The sequence below is a fragment of the Convolutriloba macropyga genome, chromosome 1 (genome assembly GCF_964194025.1).
Source record: "Convolutriloba macropyga chromosome 1, txConMacr16.3, whole genome shotgun sequence".
NCBI classification, from domain to species: Eukaryota; Metazoa; Xenacoelomorpha; order Acoela; family Convolutidae; genus Convolutriloba; species Convolutriloba macropyga.
The window spans coordinates 5,109,561-5,123,891 of record NC_134468.1 but is presented as its reverse complement, the minus strand read 5'-3'; the positions used below and the strand labels follow the sequence as shown (position 1 = coordinate 5,123,891).

At 35.0% G+C, this 14,331-nt stretch overlaps 1 protein-coding gene across 1 annotated transcript in view; it reads left to right on the top strand.

The window, feature by feature from the left end:
• The window catches only part of LOC142358717 (tRNA modification GTPase MnmE-like), a 33,335-nt gene extending 19,843 nt beyond the window's left edge, over nt 1–13,492 (top strand). The window contains 4 exon segments of the mRNA XM_075410254.1: nt 5,648–5,732; nt 5,734–5,833; nt 11,672–11,864; nt 12,355–13,492. Of these exon segments, the coding sequence (XP_075266369.1) occupies nt 5,648–5,732; nt 5,734–5,833; nt 11,672–11,864; nt 12,355–13,492 (1,516 nt within the window).
• Nucleotides 13,493–14,331: the final 839 nt, after the last annotated feature.

Genomic DNA, 14,331 nt, shown 5'->3' with positions numbered 1-14,331 from the left:
AACGTTGAGTTCTGCTAACTTCGAACATTGGACTTAAAAAGTAGCTTAGTTTGTTATGTATAGTAATTAAGAAATGATGCTAATATTTAAGGTTAAAAGGTCAATTTGAGAATTTTTAATCCCATATAAGTCCCTCCAACCTATCTAAACAATCCTCCTCCCCTCACCACCCCCCCCCCCTCCACACACACACAGAGACACACACACACCCCCGCACACACACACGCGCACGCACACACTTCTACCCCCACACCTATAACCCCTCCCAACACCCCCCCCCATACCAGCCTACCTACCCACATTTATACCCCAAAATTGATTTTTTTTAATCACACTATATTTTTATTTTCATATTTTTGAAAAAATTTGAAAAAGGTAGGGCTTCGAGTCGTTTCTGGTATTCAACCGGCTACATTTTTTATGCATTTTTATGCTTGACCGTTTTTGCGCTTTTCTTCTAGAAGATTTTTTGACTTCTCAAGTGACTTTTTCACGCTTTCTGAACCAGGCGTTATTCTTAACAGAGTTGCGAGACGGACGATAGTCTTTTTCTTAGAAACTCTACTCAGTTTTGCCGCGTGATTAAGTGCTCTCGAACGAAGTTCGTAGCAAGTATTGTAAGCGTGTTGGTCATTTAACTACTCGAAGAGGAAAATTGAGATTCTACATGTTTTTTGGCTAAAGTCATGACTTGAAATTCGACTTTTGTTTTCGAACATTGACTTCTGTTTTAGAACGTTGACTTCTGCTGACTTCGAACATTGGACTTAAAAAGTAGCTCCACACACACCTCCCACACACGCACACACACACACACACACACACACACACACGCACACACTTCTACCCCCCACAGCTATAACAAATACCCCCCCCCCTACCTACCCACATTTTTAACCCAAAATTGATTTTTTTATCACACTGTATTTTTTTTCATATTTTTGACAAAAGTAGGGCTTCGAGTTGTTTCTGGTATTCAACCGGCTACGCTTTTTATGCATTTTTTTGCTTGACCGTTTTTGCGCGTTTCTTCTTGAAGATTCTTTGGCTTCTCAAGTGACTTTTTCACGCTTTCGTTCGTCATTTTTGGGTAATCTCTATTGCTCTCCTTCCGAAAGCTTATTGCTTAAAAATCAATATTTTGATCAATTTTTTTTCTGAAGCTCAGCTATGTACAATAAATGAATAAGAATCAGATGTATGAGAATTCTTGCTTAAGATAAAAATACAGTCACGCTGGGGATGTTCGGCTAGTCCCTTGAATTATGTACCTTTGAATTTCAAATAGTCAGGAATTTATTATGCCGAGCAGAACCTTCGTAGCCATAAGTTATCGCAATCAATTGCTACGTGTTAGATTATTGAATTAAGTTTGTTTTATGTCACCAATTTTGCAGTATTGTGTTCTAACAGATGCATACAAAAGCCTTTCGTGTCATTTTGAAGAACTTTTTGATATCATTTTCTATCATATCTTTTTGTACGTTTAAAGAAAGAAAAAGAATTTATTTCGTTATATAATAACGAATTAATTAATAGCGGATTTAAGAAAGAGAATCGTCAAGGTTCCATGAACAGCCAAACCTGTGTAATATGATCCAAGTGCACATACATTTAAAGATATTTGGAAATCTAAACTTGGAGTGGTCGTTTATTTTCCATTCCTATTTAGTAAAGATGACTTCCTTCAATTTGAAGTCCCTGCGGTTAGATGTCTACATGCTTTGAAATATTAAATCAATTAATCAGCATTGTTATTAACATAATCTTCAAATTGTAGCTGTTCGTTCTCATAGGTAAAAATAAGATTTGAAGGCTCCTATTTCTCCATTAACGAGTACTTTCTTGTGTTGATCGAGCAAAAACTCTGTTAAAACATTTTTAAAGAAAGTTTTACTATTGATAGTTCTTATTGAAGAGGGCGATTTGATCCATTTTTGGACGCTTTTCAAGATTAAAGATTTGTACCACTTCGTTTTCTTTTTTATAATAATTTGATTTGTTCTCTTGTTCTGTCTAGCGTTTTGGCGGCTAGTAAACATTTCAAAATTTTTCGGATGTTTCCCAGTGTCTTTTATCTGTTTGTAGCTTCATTAGGCTAACTTTTGAGATAAACAATTTGGCTGGCCGGATATGATCCTTAATGAGAAGATCAATGGAATGGTCAAATTTTCGAAAATAACAATTTTTTATTCCCCAGTTAATTTGCCTCTTTATGCGGTTCATGTTTTTCGATGTAAGAGTTTGAAGGAATACTCCGCTGAAAGAAAGATGTGAGAGTACAACTGACTGGAAAACATCAATTCTTACTTTCAAAGGATTTTGATTTCTCACAAGATATAAAGAACGAATTGTATTAGCCATTTTGCTTAAAACTGAGTTCAGGTGATTTTCAAAGGTTAGGTTTGAATCAATTTGTACTCCCAGATAACGACATGCATGAGCTGGTTTGATAACTTCGCCTCTAAAACAAAACTCTGAACCCCAATAAGTAAGATTTGTAAAGAATAACATCTCTGTTTTATCGGCATTTGAAGTGAGTTGATTCTCTGTCAAGTATTTGTCTGTTTGTTCTAATTTTTTTCATTTTTTGAATGTTTTCATTACGTTCAATAAAGTAAAGCACAGCTTTTGTCAGTAAAGTAAAGCACAGCATCATTAGACGACTTTCTAGATTGTTAACCGAATTGTTTTTTGTTCAAGAGCGCAAATTTTTCAAGATTTTCTAACTGATTAAGTAGGTCTTTCAAAAACCTTTGCGAAAGTTGGTGTTACGGAAATTGGACGATAATTAAATAAAACAGAAGTATCTCCTTTTTTGGTGTGATTGTGCATCCTTAAGAATTGTTGGAGAAACTTTCTCTTGAATACAATCGTTAAATTTAATCTGAAGGTGTGTCGCAATAGCATATTTTCCGGATTTCAATGCCCAAGCATTGATGTATCCCGGCCCTGGTTCTTTGTTGTCTAGATTGTCAATAACTTTATAGATTTCCCTCAGCGTAAAAGGTCTAAAGTGAAACTCTTGAAATTTCCGGTCCATTTTTTCGACGCTCAGTGGAACAATCTGCCCTCTGTAGATGCCCATTTCGCTGAAAACTCTGTTAAAAGCGTTACGTATTGATTTTTTGCCTTTCGTTCTTTTATCTTTTTTTTTATCAATTTCAGTGATGTATGGACTGTTGTTTTTTTTTCTTAATGAGTTTCCATTCCTTTTTCGAGCTTTATTATTTCTTAGAAAAATCCTCTGAAAATTGATTTTGTGGTTCTTTTAACTTTCGATTTACAAGGTTGCGATACTTTTTAAATGACTCAAATGATTCAGCACTTTGTGTCACTTTGTAGTCATCGAATTAACGATATTTCTCAGCAACTAACTATTGAATTTCTTTTGTCACCCAAGGTTTATCTGAAGTTGTCTTTGGAAACTAATTTCTTCTGTGTTGGGGTGTTTTTCTCGAGTGTTAAAAAAATTCTGTTAAACTCTGCAAACTTTTCATCGCAGTTTCTTGATAAACTGTCCTCCAATCGGAGAGAGCCAGATCTCTAAATTTTTCATCGACAATTTTTTTTTTGTAAATAAAATAATTTTGTTTTTCTAACAAAAAAAGTTTGATCTGAAAAAAAGTACATTATAATCAATATCGAAAGGAGGTAAGCAGATTTTCCAACTAGTGATTTGCTCATTAGTCGAAAAATAGTGATCCATCAAACTTCTTTTTTTTGTTGCTTATGCGTGTAGGAGTATCAATGTTAGATAACTGAAATCCTAGTCCCGCCGCAAGTTTCTGAAGGATTTTCTGCGCACTTATGCTCATCATATCAGTGTTATAATCACCAAATAAGAGAATATTATCTGTAGCCGACAACGCATTAGAAACTTGTGCAATTAACTCGTCTAAAAAGAAATTACCCAGGCTTTGATGTGGACAATAGATGTTAATGAGACATTTTTCAGTTCAAGTGTTGCCCAGTTACAGCCACAACGTTTCAAAAATTTCGGATCAGCTAACTCAATTTCTGTGCACTTCTTATTTTCTTAGGAATACATATTCCTACATCCCACCCTTAGCTGTTTGATGTGACTGATTTTTATGCATAAAATGATGCTCAGCGCTGAGGTTTATGTTCAAGCTTTGTTCTTCGCGCATCCAAGTTTCAGTTACTATAATAGTTTCCGAGTCCTGCTGCTGGTGAAAGTTTGATATTTCTTGATACTTATTTTGTGTAGTGCGAGCGTTGAAAAGTAGAAATTCAATGCCATTTTGAACGCCAAATAAAGCATCATCCAAAGTAGAAATTTTTGAAGCATCAAAGGGTGTAGCATTTTTTTCTATGTCACCACGCAGAAGGAAAAAAACTTCTGTTAAGAAGTGAAACGCTACTAAAAGCCGCAATGAATAATAAAATCAGCGTTCTCTCAAAATAAATCAGCACGATTTCTAAATCATCATGTTTCATATTTACTTGAGTTAAGTAACGTTGCTAAATTTATACCTGCTCTTTCGCATTTACCAAAAAATCCAGAAAGTAAAAACAAATGGTAAAAATGTTTAAAAAGTTAAAATATGTGTAAAATATCCGTGACCAAGGATAGGAGCCATTGAGCTCCAGGCTTTTCATTTCTAGATGTTCATTGAATTTAGATATTACCTCGTTTTTTGTTTTCCTTTCATAGGAACCATCTTTTACCGGACCAATGTTGCATATAGCAACACGATGAGGTTTGAATTTTTTCGCATACATTTGTCGACTGTTTCTTTGAGTTGTCTGTGCCTCCTGTCCAGAAACACCTTTGTCAATTGATTTATGACCGACATGTACAATTAATGTTTCCGTTTTGGATCCATGGGAATAGCAATCAACTTCATTAGAAATATCTCCTATTGTTGCAAATGAATATGAGTGGTTTGCAGTCTGCTGCGAAATGTCATGCTGATTTACTTTCCGAAAGTACTATCAGATATAACTAATGGCTTGGCAAATCGAGGTAGTATTTTTGATTGATAAATTGTCAGTGGAGGATCAACACGACTGTTGCTTTTTGACGTCTCCTGTCTCTCAGTTAATTTATCAATAACTTTAGAAGTTTGTGTTTTGAAAAATTTGGAATGCGATCAATAGTTTCTTTTTGATGTCCGACAGTTAGTTTTTGCATTTCATAGTTAACAAGATCTGTTTCAAGTTTTGTTATGATATTGTCTTTTTCGTGTATTTTTTCATAAGTCTCCAAAAGCTTTGCAATTATTTCTTCCTTGTTGCATTCCTCGAGAACTTTTTTTGAAAACATGGTGACAACGCGTATTTGCTCTAATTGAGACTTTAAAAAAGTCTTTTGATCGTCGTATGATAGGATACCCAATAACTCCGAGATTTGAAAGAATACCCAGTAATTTAATAGCTTCCGAGAAAAAGAAGGTCGAAAAATACTTGCTTTGTATTCGAATTCAAAAAGAAGCGAATAAAACGACAAAAAATGGTTTATCCATACAGTTGACTTCTGACAACTGTTGTTGAGAGGAAATCAAAAGTCGCTAAACAGGATAAGACTTTCAAATTGTGACATTTTTTAGCGTTCTATTCTATATATTAGTATTAAAAAAAAACGTTTTCTGAACGTGAGAGTACTTTATTTTATGCAAGTCAGAGGGAGCTGCTCGATCATGTCAATGAAGATATGGATGGGATACCTGACCCTGCAGCGGGGAGGGAGAGTTGAACCAATTGAACCAATTGAGGAAGAGTCGTTTGATTGACATGGTGATGCTGATCTACTTCCAGGCACCCAACTCCTCAACTGGCGAAGACGTGGTAGAGATACACTGTCATGGAGGTACACCCATTTAACTAATGTATAGATGACAGCTCCAGTGGTTATAAAGAAAGTAGTTATTTATTATTAATAGCCGCCCTCATCTTCTCAGCCGGCTATTATAGCGCTCCTATTTTTTTTTTACAATTAAAGAATTTGAATTGTATTGGGGCGCTGTCTTTTTTTTTAAAGATCTGTTCACATATTTTCATGATTTTTGAAGTCAAATTGGAGTGGTGATTTTGGTCACGCCGAAACCGGAAATGGAGCGAAAAAGCGAGTGGTTTTGCGGCGTGAATTTTTGCTCTAATTTTAAAGTAGAGTGAGAAAACGGTGTTTGAACAAAAATTAGGTTTCTCGGTAGTGGTTTTTTGTTCACATGCGGTAATTTCACTCTGATTTTTAATGTTTTCTCGATTTTTTGGATCGGATTTTTTTCTAAATAGTTTTCCCAATCCATTCACAGCTCATTCTGGACCTAGTTTTTTGTTAGAATCAAAATTACATATCTCCTTAGTGGTTTTTTGTTCTCCCTAGCAGCATTTGACATTGATTTTCTGTTTTTTTTTGTTTTTGTTATCTGATTTTTTTTCTAGAAATGGTTTTCCCAATTCACTCATTGTCCGTTCTAGGTCTAGTTGTTTGTTAAGTCAATGAAGATTCTTTGAATTGTACGTCAGGACTTGTCCTGCTATGTTTTTTTTAAAGATCTGTTCACACATTTTCATGATTTTTGAAGTCAAATTGGAGTTGTGATTTTGGTCACGCCGAAACAGGAAGTTGAGCGAAAAAGCGATTGGTTTTGCGGCGTGAAATTTTTTTGCTCTAAATTTAAAGTAGAGTGAGAATACGGTGTTTGAACAAAAATTCGCTTTATCGGTAGTGGTTTTTTGTTCACATGCGGCAATTTCACTTTGATTTTTTACTGTTTTTTTCGATTTTTTGGATCGGATTTTTTTCTAAATGGTTTTTCCAATCCATTCATAGTCCGTTCTAGGCCTAGTTTTCTGTTGAGTCAATGAAAATTCTTTGAATTGTACGTCAGTACGATTTTTGGGCTAATTTTTACGATTTTTTGACAATTTTTTCGTTTTATTGGCTTAAATGGCTATTGAAAAGACGCCTTCTAATTGAGCAAGTTTTAGATAACAATTGGGTACAGTTTTCTGGCTATGAATAATTTTTTTTTGAGAAATTTGACAGAAAATGGCAAAAATCGGAACTATTTTTCTTAATTTTCTGCAGTATTTCGTTCTTTTCTCTGCTTTTTAGACAAGTTTCTTACCCTTTTATGACTTGCAAATTGTTTTGCGAGCAATTAGATACCCTATTGGCTAAAAAGAATTTTTCTTTGGATTTTAATGCTTTTGTGATAGTGCAAGTTGTTTTACAGAGCTTTTTTTTTCATAATTTGGCCTCAAGTATTATAAAAAAATCACATAAGTAATTTGAGTATTTTATAGTTGTTCTGAGGAAGTAATTTTGGCAGAGATAGTCATTTCTGGATCTCAATTTATAACAAAATTCGATCTGATTTATTTATCATATTTTAAGATTTGATTTTATTGTTTTTACTTTTTTTATGGTTTTGTTTCAAAATAATATTGAATTAGTGGAGGCACGTTTTGTCTGATGAGTAGTTGGATGGCGTTTAAATGTTTTTCACTTCGAGTCGTTTCCGGAATTCTTTCGGCTATGTTTTTTTTAAGATCTGTTCACACATTTTCATGATTTTTGAAGTCAAATTGGGAGTTGTGATTTTGGTCACGCCGAAACAGGAAGTTGAGCGAAAAAGCGATTGGTTTTGCGGCGTGAAATTTTTTTGCTCTAAATTTAAAGTAGAGTGAGAATACGGTGTTTGTACAAAAATTCGCTTTATCGGTAGTGGTTTTTTGTTCACATGCGGCAATTTCACTTGATTTTTTACTGTTTTTTTTTTTCGATTTTTTGGATCGGATTTTTTTCTAAATGGTTTTTCCAATCCATTCATAGTCCGTTCTAGGCCTAGTTTTCTGTTTAGTCAATGAAAATTCTTTGAATTGTACGTCAGGACTTGTCCTGCCTTTTTTTTCTTCGTCGAACTTTTTTTCGCTTTTTCGACATTTTGCGTGAAATCTTTTTGACTTCTTTAGGCTAATTTCTCTCTTCTCTCATTCTGCTTAAAGTGAATATGAGCATCAGTTGCTCAGCAAAGCAATTCAAAATGAACAGTGTCAGTACAAAAAATTGAAGTCAGAAATAGAAACGGGATAAACCCATAAAGCCCAATTTTAGATGCCCGCTATTTGAACGTCTTTCCTGTAAGTCTTATTTACCATCTCTTCTGCTTATTGGAATTGATAGTAGCCCCTGTATCCTCTCTCTAAGAAACAGAAGTTTGTTCAACTGCGAAATGCCATCAAAATAAATCGGACTTAAAAAATGCTTTTGTACAAAAATTTATTTTTTCAATATCTTCTATTCTTTCAATCCCAATCATGCTTATTGGAATCAACGGCGGCTATTTTCCGGCAATCTGCCGGGTATGTTTCTTACCATCTACCCAAAATGGTGAGAATAACAAATAACTACTTCGTTTACAGCCATTGTAGATTTCATCTATACGCAATACCCATTTACTCTAAATTTACGTTAACATTTTGAAGAACATATGTCTTGCTCTTTTGTGTTTTGTTTTTCTTCGTTTTTGTCAAATTTAGCGCAGTCCGTCTGAGGCGTTGCTACCATTATCATTGCGGTCCAATAAAAGATTTATGACATTTTTTTGTCAGGGTTTGGTGGGCGCTTTGCGGTAAATGCTCTTAGTTGATCTGTGATAGCAGTGGAGGTCCTAAAATTATTGTACAGGCAAGCAATATTTACGGTACGTTGGGGGGATAATCTGTGGAATATTTCACCAAAGGAAAATTTGCTCTGATACATCGAAACTTGATATTATGATATTATAATCAATAATCTGTGATTGTAGCAAATTAATATTATCTGATAAAAATCGAGCAAGTATAATTGCGTGTTTTTTAATATCAGCAATTATTATAGAATAGTAAAAAAAATAGCGGAAGGCTGTTATTACTATACATTGACATCTTTCTTGTGTGAAAAGCATGATAGTTTTTTATCAGAGTAATCGAGATCAAAAATAATGTGTATTGATAATATCGCCTACATTATTTAAATAATTAGGCAATTTAAATATGATTAGCAAATGCATTACGCTGTTATTCCTTCGAATAATTTGCATTTACCATATATTTGTTCAGTTAATTGCGTACATTAGTCTGTGAATCATCTTAGTAGTCAATAATTTGGAAAAGTAATGAAAATTTTGAGACAGCTAATAGATGTCTATCAATATTTAAGACTGCTGTGATATTGATTCTTTACACGCAAAAATTGGCTGCTTTTTTGATCATCATATGGATAAATGATAGCAAGAATAATATCAAAGCCTTTGATGAAGCTCGAATTGACATGAGAGACGTGTAGAACGTGAAATTCTGAACCGTCCAAACTGCAAGAAACCGGTTATTGTAGGGAATTTGAATGGCGCAACTAAAATAATAATTCCTTTCTATTAACTTCGGGGATTATGATTACTCCAAAGTTCAAGCATTAAATTTTACTGTTAAAAAATAAGTTGCAGGTTTTTTCCAAAGTATGTTAGATATGTACCTTCTGTTTGAATAATTCTCGAAGCTTTTGAATACTGAATGACATGTGAAAAGAGCACTCCCGATTTACTGTTAGTTGCTCGCAGTCAAAATTTTAATCCTGCTGGTCTTCTGCGATTTTTGTCGGATCGATTTGCCGTTTTGACGAGGAAAGCATGATATGTTGACAAACCCCAAGGAACATAAGTTGCCGTTCATTTACCCCCAAATGCTGTTCCACCTCTCAGCGTCATTCGTCTGCTCCCACTTTCCCACACCTATCGAGGCCAGCTTCCCCGAGTTGTACCAAAAACGACCCCCCCCCCGCCAGTCATTGAAGAGGAGATCATCCGATGTTTGTGTGATTTTTTTTGTTGGATAGTCTTTAATCGAAGTTTTTTATTTTTCTTGACTGATGTGAATGGAATAAATACGTTATAAACTAGATTTTTTCTGCCCGTGTTGACTTTTCTGAACAGTTTTTCTTACAGTGTACAAATTTAAACTTTTTTCCAGAAAATGTTTTTCCCATTAAAGCCTAGGAAATTCCAAATGGATGTTGATAGTAAGCCTGAATTTGGTCTTAATAACACTAAAAATTGCAATTACTTGTTGCTTTTCAAGTAAAAATTTGTTATTCTAGTGCAATGTCGACCCGTATCAAAAGTTTTACTGTATCGAGATTCCATCTAAACAATGCTGCAGGTGAATGGCTATCTAATGTTGATCAAAAATGACTAAAGTTAAGAGGCTCCATGTTTCCCGAAAAAACTAAATACCCAATGCTCGTTCTTTTCAGAATAAAACAAAAGAATTAAGTTCCATTTTAGTGTTGAATCTTGGACTAATGCATCTGATGGCAACCTAATACTCCACTAATGCTATCCACCCGGATTTAACTAATAGAGTGACCCAAGACTAAAAAGTTCTTTAATATTTTATCAGAGAACCACATAACCTATCGTTACTGAGACTAAGTCACTAGAAAACAGCAAATGCCTGCAAAACTCAAAAAGTTCACGAATAATAATTTCAAACAAGTAGTGTTAAAGTCTTCAACTCCGCAGCCTATCTATTGGAACCGTTAAATGAATACTCTAGTGGTTCCTCGGAAAGAATCTCAGACCATTGTTAGGGAGACGGAAGTGACGAGACAACAAAAAAGGACAACTACTATGGCAAAATTGACTATTAGCTGCCCATATAAAGGATTCAAACTACGCATTTCTAGAACAAATGTGTGACTTTCATAGTAGCTTTCATCAGAAACTGGAGAAAAAAACGAGTCAAATTGACGCAGATGAAATAATGCTTTGAAATTTTGTTCAAACATGACATTCTGACTCGATTTCACCAGAAATTTGAAAACTTTCATTTTCTTCGAGAAAAGTCCTCTTTTGTTACACTTACTATGTTGCGTTAAATGTTGCCTACAGTGAAAACAGGACAGGGAACAAGTACAAGGGTCATGAGGCCACTGAGGGGTTGTCAAACTCCGTGTTGATACCGAGTTTGTGCATAACTTCAAAAGAGCTCTAAATGTGTTTTCAGTTGTTAAGTAAAGAATAGTTGCGATTAGAAAAGTTCCCTGTTACACCAAACTACATTTTATTAGCTTATCTTTCCCGCCACTTTTCATTGGGAAACAGTGCCGAGAAGAGATTACCTGAAAAATGTAGTCTAATCAAAATATTTTAACGCCCGCATTTAAAGCAGGTTTTCCAATTCATCGTCTTCAAACAATTTTTGAAAACATTGGCCTGGAGACATCCTTTCAAAAATATTTCTGTAGATCAGTTCCGCACAAGACCCGACAGACAGGTAAAGAATATGCAAAATTCAGAAAAAAAATAGTTTGATTTTTTTCGTTAAAAACGGGCTCCTCTATTGTGAAAGATTTCATCTCTGAGTCTTTTAGTTGCTTCGCTACTAGCAAAAATTCAATTAATTTTTGAATGCTCATGAACTAATCAACTTGCAAACCATAAGTTCTCTTTCTTTTGGCTCGATAAATTATTAACTGTCCTTTTCTTTGAGCAAAAATATGACAAAATGCGCTGGGACCACAATGTGTGCATGCACAACACCGTGCTGCTTAATTTTTATCTGACTTTGCAAAAGAGGCCGTTTCTGTCAGAAATTTGAGCAGTCTCGTTTTAAAATTTACGTGACAGTTATTGTGTAGACATGTTTTAATATTTTTTCAAAGGTCTGACCGTGATAGACGAAATACTGGAATGTTTATCGGGACTGGAATTGTTCCGTCCAGCTGGACCAGGAGAGTTCACGAAGAGAGCTGTGCTCAATGGCAAGTTGACAATCTCACAGGCAACCTCAATCAACCACCTTGTCAACTCTGAGACCTCCAGACAAAAAAGACATGCGATCACTTCTTTAATTGGGTAAGATTGAACGTTGCAACGCCAAATGGTAAACAAAGGAAGAAAGCAAGAAAAACAGAAAGCTAACTTGAGAAACAGAAGGCAAACAGAAGTGAAAGAGCAAAAGTATATTTGTTTTTATTTTAATGAATTATACGGGTAAAATGTGTAAATAATGTATTGAAAATCTCACAGTGAGTATTCCTTATAAAAGGATAGAAAGTATAGAGCTGATAGTAATTTTTAACTTTTATAGAGCACTGAAGTGCGATTTGAATTTAAGTTATGTTTACGCTTGGTAACAAGATTCAAATTAGAGTATTAAAACCACGGTTAGGAAAAATTCATAGTACCATAGCTCTTATTCTCATTTGTTTCCTGAAAATGGAAAAAATGAAATATAGGAGATACAGGTTAGGGATTCGGACCTCCCAAATTATATTTATGTAAATTTCCGCGTAAATTCTTAATCGTTAACGTTTACCAGTTGCCATAATTCCACTGGTTTCAGAGATAAAAGAAAGGGGCCATTCTGGGACTGGAAAGATCGGCTAATTGAGTGTCAGGCAGCCATCGAGGCCTGTCTCAATTTTGCGGAAGACGACAACATTGATTGTGAATCTGCAACTGATCAAGTCTTGAAAGACATAAAAATTATAATGCATGAAATGTCAGACCTCTTGACGTCAGTTCTTAATCAGTCCAAATTGCACAGAGGTATTAAAGTTGCGATTGTTGGTGCACCAAATGCGGGCAAAAGCTCCCTGATCAACTTGATCAGCCATCAACAGATGTCGATAGTATCTCCGAGCCCAGGCACCACGCGTGACCCTGTCAGGGCCTTTGTAGATTTCAGAGGGTGGCCACTGGTGTTTGTGGACACTGCTGGATTGCGTCTTAATTGTCATGATGAGGTGGAGCATATGGGAGTTGATAGAGCTCTCACCGAAGCGCAGGAAGCAGACATAATTATTCACATGAGTTCTGTGGACATAGTACGGTCATCTCATTTCATGACGTCATTTTCCACAGATTCGAGAACATTCGAAAGCACTGTTAAGACTCTCTCTGGCTCTAAAATGACGCCACAGTCCGATGAGTCAGTAGAGTCACACTCTTTCAATTTAATGACGTCACAAATTGCCATTACGACAATCACTTCACTATCAGACGATCCCGAAATGAAGCTGTCTGATGATGTGATTACTTCAAAATTGTTGCGTCAGGCTGCAATTGAAGAGAAGCCTGTGATAAGGGTGCTCAACAAAATTGATCTATTAAAGGACAAGGGCTCGCATGAGAAACAGATAGCCGAGAGACTTTGTGAAGATATGAATTGTGTTCTAGTTTCGTGTCACACAAATGACGGAATTAGTGAACTTTTGAACTGGCTCAATGAAACACTAAAAAGTACCTTTTCAAATGACGAGCATTTTTTCGCTGCGAACTGCAGCTCGTACCAGAAAGAGATTCTCCAGGACTGTGTTGTTAATTTGAAGCAGTTATTAAGTGTCGATTTTGATGAACTTGTGATGCAGGCCGAATATTTGAAGTCGACGCTGTCAAAACTGTCTCGTCAGACCGATCAACCTGTTTTAACTGACTCAATGTTAGATAAAGTTTTTGCAAATTTTTGTATTGGCAAGTAAAATTGTACCTCAAAATTATCTTTTCAAAGTAAGTCATTTAATCAAAAATTTTTAAAAATTGATTTTTGATCTAAAATTGTTTCAACTCCACCTGAGTAAAATAGGATGATCTATTAGTTTTTGTGACAAGAATCTAAATTTAACCTTTCCTATTTATGAAATTTTATTTCTTTTAAAAGAACAGTAAAAATCGTGGAATTTTTAAAAAGCTGAAATGTTTGTTTTTCTGATAGAAAGAATCGAAAACATTTACCTATAGTACATTGAGACTGAAATTGACGTTTTTGGTATAAAAATTAACTATTGCAGAAGATTTATTCCTTTGCAATTAGCACTTACTCTGAAATTTTTTCAAACTGTTGATACCTTCTTTGAAAGGTTTGAGCGCTTTTCTAACTACTTGGTTGATTGCCAGGAATTTTTAAGTAACCGTGTTGTATTACTTTGATGGCGATGTCTAAAAACGGCATTTGCTTTCACAAACCGACTTTCAGACTTCTATAAAAAATGCTGGACCCCAATTAGATCACTGTGGCTGTTGTCTCAAACCGATTACTTTGTGACACAATTTTTTAACCGACGAATACTGCAATTTAGAATAATGCAATGAATCTAATAGGATCGCGCAAGATTTCAGTTTTTGGTGTAGAATTGAATGTGCATAATTAATCACTGCTTAGCTTTTTGAAAACAGTATAAGTTTGAGAAATTCGATATTGCAAATTTTTGTGTAATGTGTTAATGTTCCGTCTTTTCTTCTTAAAATTGAAAGCTTTTTGCTCATTATTAATCCCGACAGGTGCCAAAGCGCCTAAAAGTTCACAAAAAGCGTCAAGCTA